This window comes from Elephas maximus, chromosome 11 (assembly GCF_024166365.1).
Source record: "Elephas maximus indicus isolate mEleMax1 chromosome 11, mEleMax1 primary haplotype, whole genome shotgun sequence".
NCBI lineage: Eukaryota > Metazoa > Chordata > Mammalia > Proboscidea > Elephantidae > Elephas > Elephas maximus.
In genome coordinates this window covers 66,762,867-66,780,986 of record NC_064829.1, presented here as the reverse complement: position 1 = coordinate 66,780,986, position 18,120 = coordinate 66,762,867, and the positions used below count along the sequence as shown (strand labels likewise).

At 43.2% G+C, this 18,120-nt stretch overlaps 1 protein-coding gene across 3 annotated transcripts in view; it reads right to left on the bottom strand.

Annotated features, from left to right (window-relative positions):
* NEDD4L (NEDD4 like E3 ubiquitin protein ligase) overlaps positions 1 to 18,120 on the bottom strand; it is a 377,526-nt gene that overhangs the window by 259,916 nt on the left and 99,490 nt on the right. The window contains exon 1 of one of the 3 annotated variants that reach the window (XM_049901830.1): positions 4,760 to 5,626. The exons of 1 other annotated variant lie outside the window; for it this stretch is intronic. In XM_049901830.1, the coding sequence (XP_049757787.1) occupies positions 4,760 to 4,834 (75 nt within the window). In that variant the 5' untranslated portion in view covers positions 4,835 to 5,626. Of the gene's footprint in view, positions 1 to 4,759; positions 5,627 to 18,120 lie in introns of those variants that run through there. One more of the 3 variants, XM_049901833.1, reaches the window with a different exon arrangement.

Below are 18,120 nucleotides of genomic sequence, written 5' to 3'. Positions count from 1 at the left end.
ATTTCAAAATGACACAAATAATCTCTTCAAAAGTGCTTTCTGTTTCCATCTACAGACACACATTTCTCAGAACAGTGTCTGAAACACAGGAGGCTTTCAAAACATAGGTGATGAATAACTGAATATTGTGGATAATATTTGGGCTCAACTAATCCATCCCTGCTTATATCCTTCTACAAAGAGCTTGTTACCTTTACGAGGATGAGTTTTTTATTATTAATGTGAAATGGAAGGCTGTGGAAAATCGGAGTCAATGATTCACCCACAGGACAACAAAGCTCATGAGAGAACTATTCCCCAGGTAAGTCCAACAGACTCAGCTTGGACCAGGTGTGAGGGGCACCGAAGGCAGGCTGCTTCCACAATCTGGACCTGCCCCATTCCACTCCTTCGTCCTAGAGCCCTCAGGATGCAAGGAGTATGTCAGTGCCCTTCAAGTGGTCATGGAATGTTGACATCTGTTCTGCAGTTAATTTCTGCATTTCCCAAGCTGGATAGGTGCTGGCACCTTGAGATTCTATGCTAGGAAGCCACAGAGCCAACACGGAGCATCTTTTTGTAATACCAATTTACTGCAAGTGCTGGAGAGAACAGCGGCTGGTTCCCAAGCCTGTGGACGCCAGGACTACCAGCAGCAGCATCACTTGGGAACCTGGTAGAAACGCAAGTTTCCAGGCCCCAGCCCAGACCTACTGAAGAAGAAAACTGGGAGCAGGCCCCAGCAATCTGAATTCAACGAGCCCTGAAGGTGATTTGCATGCATAGCGAAGTGTGAGAAACACTGTAAAATTAAAATAAACAAGGATGTCTCATGGAGCAAACTGCACACTGTGCACAACTTTTTTAAATTTCACACTTGTCACTGGCCTGCTTTGGACACATGTGCAGCAGCACTGCTTACCTTCCTCCTCCTCCCCGGGCCAGGATTTGATGGGAATGTACCAGAAGAGCAACCAAGATTTCTAAATGCACCAAACACCCAGAGCTGCAGCTCTGACCCCAAGCCCTTTCCTCCCCAGCACCCCAGCTCTGAACATTTTGCTCTGAGGCAGCCATATCGCAAAGAGTGGCAGCTGGTATCTATTCAAGACACCTGACCTTTCCTCAAACAGCGTCCATCTCATTCTTCCATTCCAAAGCCTTGCTGCTTCTCAGTGATCCTTACCGAGAATCACTCTGCTCTGCAAGCACAAAGACCAAAGCATTCACAGGGGTTACTCTGGGGTGGTGGGAGCTGGGGATGTTTTTAGTTTGAGGGTAATTTTCTATAATGTCTGTCATGCATTGAATTATGTCTCCTCAAAAATCTGTGTATCAACTCGGTTAGGCCATGTCTGGTCATCCTTCCTTCATTTTGTGATTGTAATTTTATGTTAAAGAGGACTAGGGCAGGATTGTAACACCACCCTTACTCAAGTCACCTCCCTGATCCAGTGTAAAGGGAGTTTGCCTGGGGTGTGGCCTGCACCACCTTTTATCTCTCAAGAGATAAAAGGAAAGGGAAGCAAGCAGAGAGTTGGGAACCTTATATCACCAAGAAACCAGCACCAGGAGCAGAGTGCATTCTTTGGACCCAGAGTCCCTGTGCCTGAGAAGCTCCTCAACCATGTGAAGATTGAGGACAAGGACCTTCCTCCAGAGCCAACAGAGATAGAAAGCCTTCCCCTGGAGCCGATGTCCTGAATTTGGACTTGTAACCTACTAGACTGTGAGAAAATAAATTTCTCTTTGTTAAAGCCATCCACTTGTGGTATTTCTGTTACGGGAGCACTAGATAACTAAGACAGAATTTGGTACTGAGAGATTGGGCTGCTGCTCTAACAGATACCTAAAACGTGAACGTGGTTTTGAAACTGTAAATGGATGGAGTTGCAACAGCAGCAGAGAACGTGCAGTGGCAGAGAAGTGGCAACAGCAAAGAACCAGGAGACCAGCGAGAGGCTGCGCTGGAGTGGACCCACGAAGCGAGAGAGCTGAGCTCCTGTGTGTGGGGGATTCCTGGAGGATTCCTGGAGGAGTCGGGTGCCTCTGGGCACTTATAGCAAAGAAGCCAGGAAACAGAAGCTGAAGAGACAAGGAACACAGGAAGCCAAGCTGTCTCAGTCTCAGAAGATTTGGCCATGACCTCAGGGGTTTCAAAGGGTGGAACCATGGCCTCTGGTGTTTCTAAGGGTAAGGTTGCCACTCAGATGGACTAGGAGAATGGTGCTCCTAAAGCTGAGGGAGCAGAGTAAAGGTCCCTAGTGAGCCTGGAAGGCAGGGCTGAAGCCCAGGGCCAAGTGGCCTCCGCTCAGAATCTGGACAGTGTGGCCAATACCTAGAGTCTGGAGGGTAGGGCTATTGTGTAAATTGCCTCAGAGAACAGAAGATTATTTTCAAAGCTTTGAGGGCTAATGTAATGTGTTCTGCTGACTTGCTTGGTGCCTGTTATCCCTTCCTTTCCTATTTGTTTCTCCTATTTGTAACTGCAATGTCTAGCTTGTGCCTGTTCTGCCATTGTACTTTGACAGCAGATAACTTGTGGTTTAAGATTTCACAGATGAAGAGGAATTTTTGGATTTTAGACTTGGAGTTAAGACTTTTGCTATGATATGAGGGGGTGAATGTTTTGCATGTTATAAGGATGTGATTTTGGGGGGCCAAAGGGTGAAATGTCATGGATTGAATTATGACCCCACAAAAAAATTGTGTATCAACTTGGTTAGGCCACGTGTGGTTATCCTCCATTTTGTGACTGTAATTTTATGTTAAGAGGATTAGGGTGGGATTGTAACACCACCCTTACTCAGGTCACCTCCCTGATCCAATGTAAAGGGAGTTTCTACGGGGTGTAGCCTGCACCACCTTTTATCTCTCAAGAGATAAAAGGAAGGGGAAGCCAGCAGAGAGCTGGGGACCTCATACCACCAAGAAAGCAGCACCAGGAGCAGGGTGCATCCTTTGGACCTGGGGTCCCCGCACCTGAGAAGCTCCTCGACCAGGGGACGATTGAGGACATGGACTTTCCTCCAGAGCCAACAGAGAGAGGAAGCCTTTCCCTGGAGCCGACGTCCTGAATTTGGACTTGTAACCTACTAGACTGTGAGAAAATAAATTTCTCTTTGTTAAAGCCATCCACTTGTGGTATTTCTGTTATGGCAGCACTAGATGACTAAGACACCATCTGAGATGTTTTCATTTCCTTTTTCCAGACAGCGTTATTATACTTTTATAAGAAACTAAATTGTGTTCATGGGGAGACAGGACCACATTGTGCTCTTTCCCCATGATCCCTAATGTAGAAATTTGAAGCTCAACTGGTTATTTTTGTGTCATCCAATTTTTACCAAATCTCATTAATTTTGCCTCTGTCTTCCTATGCATATATTTGATACTTAGTTTCAGCAAATATATATGAATGGCACATTCATATATCGCTCCCCTTCTTGGCAGTTTCACATTCCTTTCCTGTCCTGATCTGTGAAGCCACTCAGGATCCCCATCACAATCAGTCTGGGGCCTTCTTTGAGCACCGTTCCCCCACCCACCCTCTTACGCATCATCCTCCTGGCTCTCTAATCCCACAGATTATGTGAAAATCAGTCAATTAAAATCCTATTAATAATTGAACTTATGTGTCCAGCATTTTAAAATTCCAGTAAGCCTTCTGTTACGGATTGAATTGTGTACCCCAAAAATATGTGCTGTAAATCCTAACCCCTAAACCCATGGTTATAATCTCATCTGGGAATGTGTCTTCTTTGTTATGTTAATGAGGCAGTATTAGTGTACAGTATGTCTCATATCAATCTCTTCTGAGATATAAAAAGAGCAGATTGAGCAAGCAACTTATGCAAGCAAGCACAGATGGGAGAAGATAGATGCCATGCCACATGGTGACCACCAAGGAACCCAGAAACAGAAGCTGAGAAGAAACAAGGACCTTCTCCCAGAGCCCACAGAGAAAGAAAGCCTTCCCCTAGAGCCAACACCCTGAATTCAGACTTCTACCCTCCTGAACTATGAGAAAAGAAATTTACGTTTGTTAAAGCCACTCACTTGTGGTATTTCTGTAACAGCAGCATTAGATAACTAAGACACCTTCTTTCTCCAGGCTACCCCCAACACATACACACAACCCTACAATAAGTCCAGTTACCAGCCTACTTTGCACACAGCCTTATTTTTAACAACAATCCTACCGATACAGTGCTAGGGTGATTTCTGTATTTTCACGTTGGCTCTGGGCCATCACCCTCATACCTCACAAACATACCTACTATGCACCAAAAATCTAAATTCCAAAATTACTACAACTTGTCCCGAATCTCCCAAAGCTGGCCATGATGTAGGAAACAAAAATAAATGGAGATAAAAATAAGAGAGTTGGTAAAGGCTGACAAAGAAGAAAGAGAAATAAATACTCTAAAGAGAAAAAGACAACAAACAAGACAGGAGAATAAAAGGCTGACAAAACAGATTGGCCACATGGAAAGCAGTCCTCAGTTTCTTCAAATTCACATTTTCCACAGAATCCCACAGAAGAAACATCATGTTTCTTTATCTCAACCCCCACTCCAGTGTTCAGTGCCAGGAAGACTGATCTATAGTGTGTTCTAAAGAATCGTTTTAATCATTCCTAGCGCCTGAGGAATTCACATTTGGCAAAAGGAAGGACTCTAGAGAGTCAAGACTGTTAGTCACTGGAAAATAACACCCAGGAATTTATGAAATCCCCTGCAGAGGTCTTTTAAAAATAGGATAGATTCCAATCTCTCACCTGGTTTAGGTGTGGCCTGAGCTTCCTAATGGAGTCAAAGTTCAAAGCGGGGCTCCTAACCCGGCTCTTCCCCATTCAGCCATGGCTGAGGAAGCGAAACTGGAACGGACTCAAATTTTTTAAATTTGGGTGAACCAGAAGGATAACTGGAATGGAAAAAATTACAGGTCAAAGCCTTGTTAGAAACCTAATCTCCCTCTTAGAAAACAAGGGCAGCATACAGGTTGCACAGCAACCAGTCCTCTTGCCTGTCCTGCCAATAACCCAATCTCATGAATCAGGCTCCTGAAAGGACTCACTATGCCTCTCCCAGGTCTCCTGTTCCAGGGTTTCGACCTGTAATTTTTCCCATTCCAGTTGTCATTCTGGATCACCCAAATTGTAAAAATTCTGGTCTGTTCTGGTTTCACTTTGTCTGCCATGACTGAACAGGTTTGAAACCCTGCTTCAAAGCCTTTTTCTAGCCCCTAGGAGTCAGGGATTTATAACATTAACTCACCTGAGGGAAGGGAGGGGAGGGGAGTGAGCCAAGATAAAAGTTGGTAGGGAGTCACTCCAAATACCACCCCCACTGGGCCAAGTCCCCCCAGTACAGAGAATAGCACCTCTGTGCCTGCCACCCAAGGCCACATGCCAAACATAGCCAGCAGATGAGGCCACCCAGGAGGCTAACCAACAATAGCTTGTGAAGGGGTCAGTTACCTCAATTACCTGAAGAAATACATTGTACCCCTCTCAGAAAAAGCTGTTTCTATAGTCTCCCCCTACTCCTCAGTAGGTAAATTTGCAAAGCAATCTGACTACTAGGATCTAAAATGCATTTTTGTCAGACCAAGTCATTGGTGCTTTTAATTTTCTCCTTTTAAGCTTCAGAAACAAAAGTTTCAAACCTGTAGTTAAAATTTATCAAAAACAAATGTTTTCGGAAAATAGCACGTAGATGATGTACTGATACCAGAATTTACCCAGCTAATTTTTCAGCTAATTCCATTTAAACCCTCCCCAAACTCTCTGAACTAGCAAATAATGAAATCCTACAAAACCTAAAAGACAGTTCACCTTTCTTCCAAAACTAATCTAACGGTTCTACTCACTATTCAATACTAGAAACAGCCTTACTCAGATAAGCAAACTGCTGAGAAATAAATTACCACCCACAGTAAAGCTGTATTTCTCACCACACACACAACAAAAAAACAGTAAGAGGTGCTCATTTTTCCCCTTCAGCAAGAAAACAAATTTACAATTTCCATTGTGTGCATATATTTTAAATTCATTTTCTTAATTTTTTCCCCAGGGCAATTATTTCCTCTTAACCTAATCAATTAGGTCCATCTAGACTTGTCCTTAAATAATAAAGTTTACAACTCTGAACAAAATTCTTCAAGAAAGAAAGAAGAAAACTAGTTCAACTAGGCTAAAGATTAATTAATACCTCAAGAATCCTAAGGTAATATAAAACTACTATGTCCACGGACGAATTCAAGTTTTAAAACACCACACTCAGGGGAAACCACCTTCTGAACCACGAAAAGCCTTACACCAAGTGACATTAGTTTCTTAAATGCATGCCGTGTCATTTAAAAGACTATACTAAACATTCAAGGTGAGATACCCAGTGAGATAAGCACCTGGAAAATTCAAGGGCAGAAGCAGTTGTAAAGAGTATGCGGAAGTCTTGGCTGCCTCCAAGGGTAACTTTCCACCTCCAAGTAACAAGGTAAAAAGAGAGGAATTTTAACTGGATTCCCAGGAAAGCCAATCTCCGGACAACAAAGGTTTGCTCCTCTCTGAGAAAGCCTTGCTCTCTTCCCCTCTCACTTCCAATCCATGTGCCTCCACTGTGAGACTCTCGGAGATCTCTCCAGGAAATATAATGAATTAGATGTAATGAAACTCCTTATAACATGTCATCAAAGTCTCTCCACCTTTGGTAAATGTTTAGAGGTCTTAAAGTAACCCTTTTACCATTTCGTCTTTTTTCTGTGTAAATGTTTACTCTTCCACCACTCAATCTATGCAATTACACAGTGGGCTGTGGGTTTCTTGGGGGGCGGGGGGATCTGCATTGTTTCAATCAAGACAAACATATTAGACTTCTAGTATGTGCACCACTACCCATCTGTTGGTCTGTTGCACTGCAGTAACTTGCCTGTTGTGATACTGGAAGCTCTGCCACCCATATTTCAAATAACAGTGGGGTCACTCATGGTGGACAGGTTTTAGTGGAGCTTCCAGTCTAAGAAAGACTAGGAAGAAAGGCCTGGTGACTTATGTCAGAAAATTAGCCAATGAAAACCATATGGATCACAACAGAACACTGACTTGCTTACTTTGGGCACATCATCAGGCGGGAACATTTGCTACAGAAGGACATTGTGTTTGGTGAAGTACAGGGCCCAAGGGTGAGGAAGACCCTCAGAGAGATGGACTGGCAGGAAAGCCACAATAATGGACTTTAACAAGCTGGTGATCGTAAAGATGTTGATGTAGAACCAGGCAACATTTCATTGTGTTGTACATAAGGTGGCCATGAGTCAAAGTTAACGACAGCAACTATCTATCTAGTGAGTGGGAGACCATTAATATTGTATAATTCAGCCAAACCCGGGGGCGTCGAGTCAATTCCGACTCATAGCAACCCTACAGGACAGAGTAGAACTGCCCCATAGGGTTTCTAAGGAGCAGCTGGTGGATCCCAACTACTGAAAATTTTTACCAACCTCTTACAGCAATCAAATAATGCAAAAATGCCAAAAATAAGGATTTATCTTTCTTCTAAGAAAGATTCAGTAATCTGCTATGTCGATCTATTCTCACAAAAAGCTTACAGTTAAGCTAGAAAGAGAAGATGGGAGTTAAGTGGCCAATTAAACAAGAAAACTGTATACAACATAAAATCAGTCAAAACACAGTCTTTAAAAAGAAAAAAAAAATTTTTTTATTTTTTATTTTTAGGTGAGTGATTATAGGAATGAAAATTAAAAAGGTGAACTCCTTGTGGCAGGACCCCTGGCCTTTACAAGATTAGAAACAGGTGTCCCTTTCCCTGGGCCATACAGCCTGACCAACAAGCACACTTGTCAGTGTGGCCCCTCTGCAGTATGTGGCCTTAACACAGTGGCCCAGCTGTCTGGACAGAGTGGTCACCAAGGCTGTGGGGACAGTGAGATGTGCACAGAAGGATGTGTAAGACCTGCCAACAGAGAAGAAAAAGTGTAGCAAAGAAAGAGAAGCCACATACATCTAAAGGAATTCTGAGAAATGAACCAAAAAAAAAAAAAAAACCTGGACAAGAGGAATCAGCCCAGCAATACACAACTAGCACATCAACATGAAAGATCTGCCAATCTCCCTCACCACCAAATCCAATTTAGGGAGAAAATATTAACAATACTGTTTACGCAAAAATGAGCATATTCAGAGAAGTAGTATTAAAACCATCATGAAAATTCACAAAGTGGAAACTGAGGCTCACTGGGGTATAAGACAAAGAGGCTACACAGAAAGCCAGGCCTTTCTAGAACACTGCATCTCAAATGGGAGTGGTTTTGCCCCCCAGGAGGCATTTTACGATGTCTGGAGTTATTTTTAAGGTCCCCTAGTGGCACAGTGGTTAAGTGCTCAGCTGCTAACCAAAAGGTCGGCAGTTTGAACCCACCAGCTGTTCTGCAGAAGAAAGATGTGGCAATCTGATTCCATAAAACTTTACAACCTTAGCACTTCACCAAAGAAGACATTCAGGAAGCTAACAAACACATGAGGAAATGCTCAAGATCATTTAGCCATTAGAGAAGTGCAAATCAAAACTACAATGAGACACCATCGCACTCCAACAAGGGTGGCATTGATACAAAAAACACAAACTAATAAATGTTGGAGAGATTGTGGAGAGACTGGAACACTTATACACTGCTGGTGGGAATGTCAAATGGTACAACCGCTTTGGAAATTGATTTGGCGCTTCCTTAAAAAGCTAGAACTAGAACTACCATACAATCCTGCAATCCCATTCCGTGGAATATATCCTAGAGAAACAAGAGCCTTTATACAAACAGATATATGCACACCCATGTTCACTGCAGCACTGTTTACAATAGCAAAAAGATGGAAGCAACCAAGGTGCCCATCAACCGATGAATGAATAAATTATGGTATATTCACATAATGAAATGGTATGCAACGATTAAGAACAATGATGGGTCTGTGAAATGTCTCATAACATGGAGGAATCTGGAAGGCACTTTGCTAAGTGAAATCAGTTAGCTGTTAAAGGACAAATATTTTATGTGACCACTATTATAAGAACTCAAGAAAAAGTTTAAACACAGAAGAAAATATTCTTTGATGGTTTCAAGGGTGAGGAGGAAGGGAGAGAGAGGGGCATTCACTAATTAGATAGTAAACAAGAACTATTTTAGGTGAAGGGAACAACAACACGCAATACAGGACACATCAGCACAACTGGATGAAACCAAAAGCAAAGAAGTTTCCTGAATACAAACGAACACTTCTAAGGCCAGAGTAGCAGGGACAAGAGTCTGGGGACCAGTGTTTCCAGGGACATCTAGGTCAACTGGCATAACAAAATGTATTAACAAAATGTTCTGCATCCCACTTTGGTAAGTGGCATCCGGGGTCTTAAACATCTTTTACTCTAACAAGCGACCATCTAAGATGCATCAGTTAGTCTCAATCCATTAGGAGCAAAGGAGAATGAAGAACACCAAAGACACAAGGTAAATATGAGCCCAAGAGGCAGAAAGGGCCACATAAACCAGAGACCACATCAGCCTAAAACCGGAAGAACTTGATGGTGCCCGGCTATGACCAATGAATGCCCTGACAGGTAACACAACAGAGAATCCCTGATGGAGCAGGACGACAGTGGAATGCAGATCTCAAATTCCCGTAAAAAGGCCAGACTTAATAGTCTGACTGAGACTATAGGGACCCCGGACATCATGGTCCCCGGACCTTCTGTTAGCCCAAGACTGCAACTATTCCCAAAGCCAACTCTTCAGACAGGAATTGGTCTGGACTATAAAACAGAAAATGATACTGATGAGAAGAGAGCTTCTTGGCTCAAGTAGACACATGAGACTATGTGGGTAGCTCCCGTCTGGAGGCGAGATGAGAAGGCGGGGGGACAGAAGCTGGCTGATCGGACGTGGGGAATACAGGGTAGAGAGGAGGAGTGTGCTGTCTCACTAGGGCGAGAGCGCAGCTAGGAGTACGCAGCAAGGTGTATCTAAGTTTTTGTATGAGACTGACTTGATTTGTAAACTTTCACTTAAAGCACAATAAAAAAAATTTTTTTTTTTTTTTACAGCCTTGGAAACCCTATGGGGCAGCTCTAACCTGTCCTACAGGGTCACTCTGAGTCGGAATCAGCTTGGTGGCAACGGGTTTGGTTTTTGTTTTCTGGAGGCGTTTTTGGTTGTCCTAACTGGGGAGGGGATGCTACTGGCATCGAGTAGGTAGGGGCCAGAGATGCTGATAAACATCTTCCAATGCAGAGGACAGCCCTCCCCCACCCTTATTCTCCCACCCCCTAGATGCCACCAACACCGCTCCCCAGCAAAAAATTATTTGGTCTAAAATATCAATAGTGCAGGGCTGGGAAACTCTGCTTTTGAACAACAGCTACCACAACTACATTCTTGCGGTTTTCCTCTAAGTTTAAAATAATTTCAAAATAAAAAGTTCCCAAAATACACGCGCACACACACACACACACACACACACACACACACACAGAGCGCTATCAGCCACCCTGCTGGTATCTGAATATAGGCAGTCTGACTCCATAATTTGTAAGATACAGAAAGATGATAGAGTTCTATCTATTGATATAGGAAAATACCCATAGTACATTACTCACATAAATTACATTTGAATAAAGTAGAATTTGATTCCAGAATTAAGTCTTTAAAATGACACATGGTGCTGGTTATCAATTTTCTGCCTTCTCAACTCCAAATCCTTCACTTCTCTGCACTGTGATACCTGGGCTGGGACTCTGCAAACTACAATTCTACCTGGCTTCCTGTTAAGCTTGCCAAGGTGGGGCTGGAGCTGGGAGGACAGGAAGAGAGAACCCAGCTCTTCCCTCCATCCTCCCAGCTTCAGGGTGGTGCCTGTTTCCCCTGCACCACGAGGGCCCTGGAAATTATGTAGAGGAATTGTTAAATGAGAATCTAATTTGCTGAGCAAACTTTTTCCAAAAACACAATAAAATTTTTATAATTAAAAAAAATGCAATCCCAAATACCATTACAACAACGAATAATAACCTAAGTACCTGTTATTTCTATGTAAAATGGAAAGCTACAATACTAAAATGATTATTTCAGTTCCTAATATTGGACCTGGAAACTGTGGTGGTATAATGGTTAAGAGCTATGGCTGCTAACCAAAAGGTCAGCAGGTCAAGCCCGCCAGGTGCTCCTTGGAAACCCTACAAGGCAGGTCTACTCTGTCCTATAGGGTGGCTATAAGTCAGAATTAGACTCAACAGCAGTGTTTTTTGTTTAAATATCGGACCTCAGGAAAAAAACCTGTCATATCAATCAATTCCCTTCTCTTCTAGACAGGTGCCAATATAGAGGAGCCTCATGGTCTACTAGGATCAGTACCTGCAAAGTCCTGGAGCTGCCCTAGTTCCCTCTTCTCTCTTCCTTGGATAGCTTTGGAAGGCTTTGGCCTTGTCTGTCAACAGCCCAACACTGCAACATCTTTTTAAAAGCCATAAGCAAGAAGGATTAATTCTACTTCCTTTGTTTTCCTCTGCCATACAGCCCCTGTGAGGCCCTGAATGCAGAGCCCTGGACAAGCACAGCTCACCAGAGCTCCTGCAACATAAATATCCTGTTGCTATCTCTCTCAAGCGTACTTTATTATCTTTAGACAGCTCTGCCTCGTGGAGCTTGTGATATATCATAACACAGAGACCTATAAAGCCTGTTCCAGAGCCTGCTGTCATCATGGCACATAAGGAGGAAACAGGGAAGTTAATTAACTGAATTGTCCTTTCTTCAAGAACACTTGAAAGAGAATTACAGAAACTTCTAGTTCAAGAGATACCACATGGATGTATCTCAACTTTTGTTTGAGAGAGCAGGTGGCTGAGTCCTAGTGAGGTTGCGTCATATGTTATGATGTGAGGCCAGCTATATGACCTTGAGCAAGTTATTAGCTCTCAGTTTCCTTATCAGTGAGAAGGAATACAATCCTTCATCTTGAAGGGTTTCCAGAAAGGCTGAGATGACATTTATAAAGCAGCTGCACAGTAACTGGCACAGGAGAGGACCTCAATACATTTGATTCTCCTCCAGGCCACACGGCCAAGTTGGTCACCTAGTCAGAACTTGAAGCCAGGTCTGATCTCTAACTAAGTGGTTGTTGCTGTTAGTTGCTGTGCGGTCAATTCCAACTCATGGCAACACCACATGTGCAGAGTGGAACTCCTCCACAGGGTTTTTAAGGCTATGGCCTTTCAGAACGGAGCCCTAGGCCTGTCTTCCAAGGCAACTCTCGGTGAGTTCGAACCACCAACCTTTTGGCTAGTAGTCAAACGCTTAATGGTTTGCACTACCCATGGACTCCTACTGGTCAATTTTTGAATTCTGTCTTTTCTCCATCAGTAGGATGGTTTTCAATTCTGATCCAGTCAATCAGTCTAGTCTCTTCTCTCCCTCCCCTCCCCTAACCTCCATCTCTCAAGACTCTGCCAGCATCCAGATTACTGGTGACTTCGTAATCAGTAAACATCTGCAATAAAAGCTCTTCTTAAATAAAAAAGTTTAAAAAATCAGAAGAGAGGATGAGAGGTGATGTTTCTGACTGTTGTAGCAACCTAGTGCCGCGATAACAAAAAATACCATAAGCAAGTGTCCTACAAGAACAGAAATTTTATTCCCCAGGGTCTCAGCCATGGTGCTTCCTTCTGTGGGCCTCTCTCCTAGCTTCTTGTTTCTGCCAGCAATCCTTGGGGATCTTTTGCTTGTAGACAAGTCCTCACGTGGCATCTGTCTTCCCCCTGTGTGTCTGTTTATTCTACTCTTTTTATAAGAGACCATTCAGAAGTGATTAGGTTTAGGACCCACCCTATGCTGGTATGGCCTTGTTAACATAACAAAAGAAAGCCCTTCTTTCCAAATAGGGTCCATATTCACAGGTACAAGGGTTAGAACTTCAACATAACTTCTGGGGGACACAATTCAATCCATAACAGTGACTAATTTTTAAGCTACTTTTGTGCTGCAGAGGAGATGGGAAATTAAATTCTCATTTCAAAAGTCTTCATTATCTGGGCCTGAACTTTCCTTAAATATCTGGCATTAAAATGGTAAGAAGAAAAAGATCTTTTCCTGAAGACACAGACATCGTTAAGTAAGTAATGAGAAATACATCAAACGCAGTTACTTCTGCAAAGGAGGGTACACGGTAAGATCCCAAAAGCTCCTTTTACACGGCTTGAGCATAAAACTCTGCCACTCAGAATTCAACTGAGGTTTAGAACATGCTTCAGCCAATTTGCCAGGCTCTGAAATCTCAGCGAAATCTCTGTCAGTGTCAGCTCCCTAAACACCCCAAGAAGGAAGAAGCAAGATACTCCCGAAAATGGAAAAAAAAAAAAAAATTACACAGGCATTAAATCATAATCAGAATGGAAAAGTGAGCACTTCAAATTCAATTAGAAATTTTGTAGGGAAGAAAGACAATACTAACAGGCTCCTGCTCGCATTACATTTATCCGAAATTTGCCATGACCATAACTCATGCTTGGCTTCTAGAAAACAGGGCACCACTGTTTCATAGCCCCTCTAAGCTTCATCAGACAGCAGTCTGGAATGCAAGGGCCGGGCCAGGTTTACAACCACAGGTGCTGGCGCTGAGATGACTGCATGTTTTTTTTATTTGGAATTTGGAAACTGAGGACAGGTGAGGGAAATTTTTCAAATATTCATATTAGCTACATTCAATCTAAATGATACATATTCTGAAAACAGGCCCCAAAACAGGTCCCAGTTTTCTGACAGTACATACAAATAATCATAACCCATATGAAGAAAGCCTGCTTTAGTTGTAGTCTAGACTATTATGAAGATGTTGTTGTGTGTGTTGAGTCAATTCTGACTCACAGTGACCCTACCCTATAGGACACAGCAGGACTGCCCCATAAAGGTTCCTAGGCCGTCCTCTTCACAGGAGCAGATTGCCAGGTCTTTTCTCCCGTAGACCTGCCAGTGGGTTCAAACCACCAACCTTTCTATTATAACTGAACACTTAACCATTGCACCATCAAGGCTCCTCGTTATGATGACACACACACACACACATATACATGTGTTTAGGAATCCCTGGGTGGCACACACAGTGAAGTGCTCAACTAGCCAAAATGTTGGTGGTTTAAACCCATCCAGAGGCACCTCAGAAGACAGGCCCAGCAATCTGCTTCCAAAAGGTCACAGCCTTGAAAAACCTATGGGGCAGTTCTATTCTGCACACATAGGGTTATCATGAGTCACAAGAGGCTTGACGGCAACTAACAAAAATATGTGTATTTGTATATATTTGAACTGTTATATACATATATAAACTGTTATGAACATACACACACATATACACTGATGTATATATGTGTGTTGATGTATAACTTATGTTTCTATATTACATATTTTATTTATATATACAAACATGCATATATACATCTGTGCGTATGTGTGTATATCTTACTAATAGTCCAGTCTACGAGGGAAACAGCATTTCTTTACATGAATTATGATGATTTGTATATACACTCAGAAAACTGTGACCTCTTTTTAGAATTTGGCTAGAACAGACTAAACCCAGGGGGAAAAAAACAGACTAGACTACAGTAAACCATTGTAGAATGAGGTGAAGTTTAAAAAAGAATATAAACTTTAGCTGTATCTTTCAAAGGAAAGGTCACTATTTCCCTTGAGTCTATCCAACCCAATTAATTAGAGGAATTTTACTCTGTAACTCAAGATAGCTTATTTTATCCCACCCCAACCAACCACTTTAGCCGCACCATAGCGATACTGTACAGTAATTCACGTTTTCTCGGGTCCTGTCATCTACATTGCTTTCTCCCATAGCCTCAGTGTTGAGGTAAAAGGTGGCAGACACATTGCCACATCCCCTGTATGGTAAGGAGCCAGGTCATCAACCAGAAGGAGAGAAATGCTCATTGCGGACAATCGCCCCTACTTGTGCTAACACTAGCCAATGCAGCAGCGAGTCCCTGAATGCCCCTATGTGACAGGTACAGCCAAGCACCTTAGCTAGGTTAGTGCTAATCTGCGCACCCAGCCTACCAGGAAAGTGTTATTATCCTTTTACACACACACAGAGGTCCCTGAGTAGCGCAGACAGTTTGCACTCCACCACTAACCTAAAGGTTGGTGGTTCAAACCCACTCAGCAGTGCCACAGAAGAAAAGGCCTGGTGATCTGCTCCCATAAAGATTACAGCCAAGAAAACCCTAGAGAGCAGTTCTACTCTTTAACACACGGGGTCACCATGAGTCAGAATCAACTCAACAACAATAGGTTTGGTTCTCTCTTTCGGATACACGAGGAAATTGAGGCTCAGAGGAAGCTGGGCCTCAAATCCATGTCTGTCCGACCCCAAAACACACGCTCTTCCCTTATCACTCTCTCATCAAGTGTTTTATCATCAACTTGACTGCTGTCTGCAGCACTTCCTCCCAGGCCTCCAATAATCTCAGAAAAATCAGCAAAGGCTCGGACCAAAGGCAATTCCACCTGTGTTATCTCCACTGGGGCCGTGACTGGCTGAGGCCAGCACAAAGGTTTAATTCATCTGCAGAACACTGCCTGCAAGAAACAGGGTGGATGGATTACATGAGGAAGGCACTTCTCTGCTGAGAAAAAAAAAAGAGAGAGAGAAACACTCAAAAAACACCCCTAAAAATGGAAAGGAATCCTCTGCTCAGAGTGGACAAAAGAATCCATTGATTACTACAAAAAGCAACAAATCTGATTGGAATTTTTACAACACAAAGCACCAATCTGCATTTTTCTAACATCATGAGGGAACATGTGTATTTCCTCATGCCAGCTGCCCTTTGGAGGGCAAACAGTGACCTTTTATAAGACTGGGGAATTATGATTTCAGTCAAGTAGAAATTCACTTGCTGAGACCTGAGCAGCTCTTTGACCTTTGCAATTGAACTTCCCGTTACACATCCACACTCCCAACTGCATCCACATAGTGAGGCAAGGATGCAAACTCTGCCTGAAACAGACCGGGGCCCCCAAAACTGAGTGTAGGTACGTCATGGCTCCATCTACCTTCTAGATGCTCTGATCCTAGCATGGGTACCATCTCTCAGCTGGATTACCTGAACAGCTTCCTACCTTGTGTCCCTGCCTCTGTTCTTACCCTTTTCTAGTACAATGAATACTGAACTAGAGCAATGTAACCAAAACATAGATCTGATATCACACCCCTGTGCAAAACTCTAGACCAAGGGCCTTAACATCACCTAACATACTTCCCCCACCTCTGCCTGGTAACCTGCCAACTGCCTCCCCCTCCCCAGTCATCCCCTTCATCCCACACTGTAGGCTTCAGCCACTCTCTACTCTTGGGGATTTCTGCAATAGCTTCAGAAGTCTGCATCACACCTCCCCCGCCCCCAACACCTGCCCCAGCTTTCCAGAGGTCTGCTAAGAAGCAGATGTGTACACACAGCTGTTTTGAAGCTGGGCTTCTCAGACACAGCTGTCTTCACTCAGCCAGACCTATATGGCTCAGCACAAATGTGAAGCCACTTCATTGTCAAGTAAATGTAGTCAAAAAACATCCTTGACCCCTAATCTGTTCCTCACAACCTTCAAAATTAGGGGTTTTTCATTTTCTACTTCACATATTTGTTTGATTTTTTCAAAACAAGTATAGATGATTTTTGTGGAAAGAAAAAATTTGATGAATACTAAGTCAATTAAAAGTTTTAATAGGCAAGGGGGAAAACCTGTTCTCAAAAGGGAGTGCCCCTCAAAGAGATGAGCTTGCTCCTCACACTACACTTGTGATCAGCTTATACGCAGTGCAGACTGTTAGGGGATGTTCCAAAAAGGAAATTTAAAATGACTGGCTGCCATCCACTTAATTGGCAGGAGATGGCTTGGACTGGTTTATTAAGTTTGCATGTCTGTATTCCATAGGCTACTTATGGCTTGTCTAACTTATTTAAAATCTTCCCAGAACTGTCTTTATCACCAGTTTTTTGTTTCTGTGAAGGATTAGGTTAAGTTTAAACAGGGGGTGAAATGGGGGGCATTTTAATACCTTAAATAATATTTTTCTGGTTATAAAATTGATAGGATGGACTCTCCTCTGAGTACATCAGTCCTATTCTCCCAGTGTTATCAAAACAAAGTTTTAGTTTATTAAGTATTATGTCCCCTGAAATATCATACAGAAGGGGCTTGCAGAAATGTTGCTGAGGGTCTCCTGAGCAGTGTGAGGGACAGACAACAAGGAATCCTGCTGGGCCGCCAATTCTCCTCTCCCCCACAGCTCACCCCTAGAAAACGCAGAAGAAACAGTCGTAGGAAACTATAGAAAGTAATCGCTAGGTTTTCAGACAGAATAATACAAGTTCAATTTGTATTATTAAATGGCCAAATATATAAACTGAAAGTAAATAAATATGACCCTTTTAGCTTCAGGGGCTAAATCAGGCCATCTGAAATGGAAGGCACTCATAGAAGGTGGCTCAGGGAAGGAGCAGGCTGGGCTCGTGAGGACCAGGGTCTCTGTGACCTGTGCCATGTGGTCCATGCAGGACTCCTGCTGTCCTGCTGCTCCAACCACAGGGTCCCTGAACTGCCCCTCTGCCACAAGGGGAGGAGGATGGACGGGGTGAGGATGTGTATTTCCCACATTATGTAGCCATTTATCAAAACACTTAGTAAAATGGCTTCTTTTTCAGGCCAGGGAGGTGTCAAAGCACTGGGTATGCACTGTGTCCACGGTGAGCCCTCAGCCCGCTGCATCTTTCCCCACGCACTCCCAGGCACACCTAGCACACTGCAGGGCCCGCGCAGCATTCACATCAGCCTGAACCAGCACAGGGACCGCCGTGTCCTCAGGGCTAACACCAGCATCAACTCTCTGTGGTCTCTAACTCTGCCCCTTGCTCTTTCTGAAGCTGCTTCACGAGATATTAAGAAGAGAAAAAGTAAAGAAAGAAGGACACCCAGCAATGCTATAGCATCACTTTGATTGGTCATCTAGCCTAGCGTTCTTTAAAATCCAAGTCATACAATTCGTGGTTATAAAATTGATTCAGTAGGTCCTAT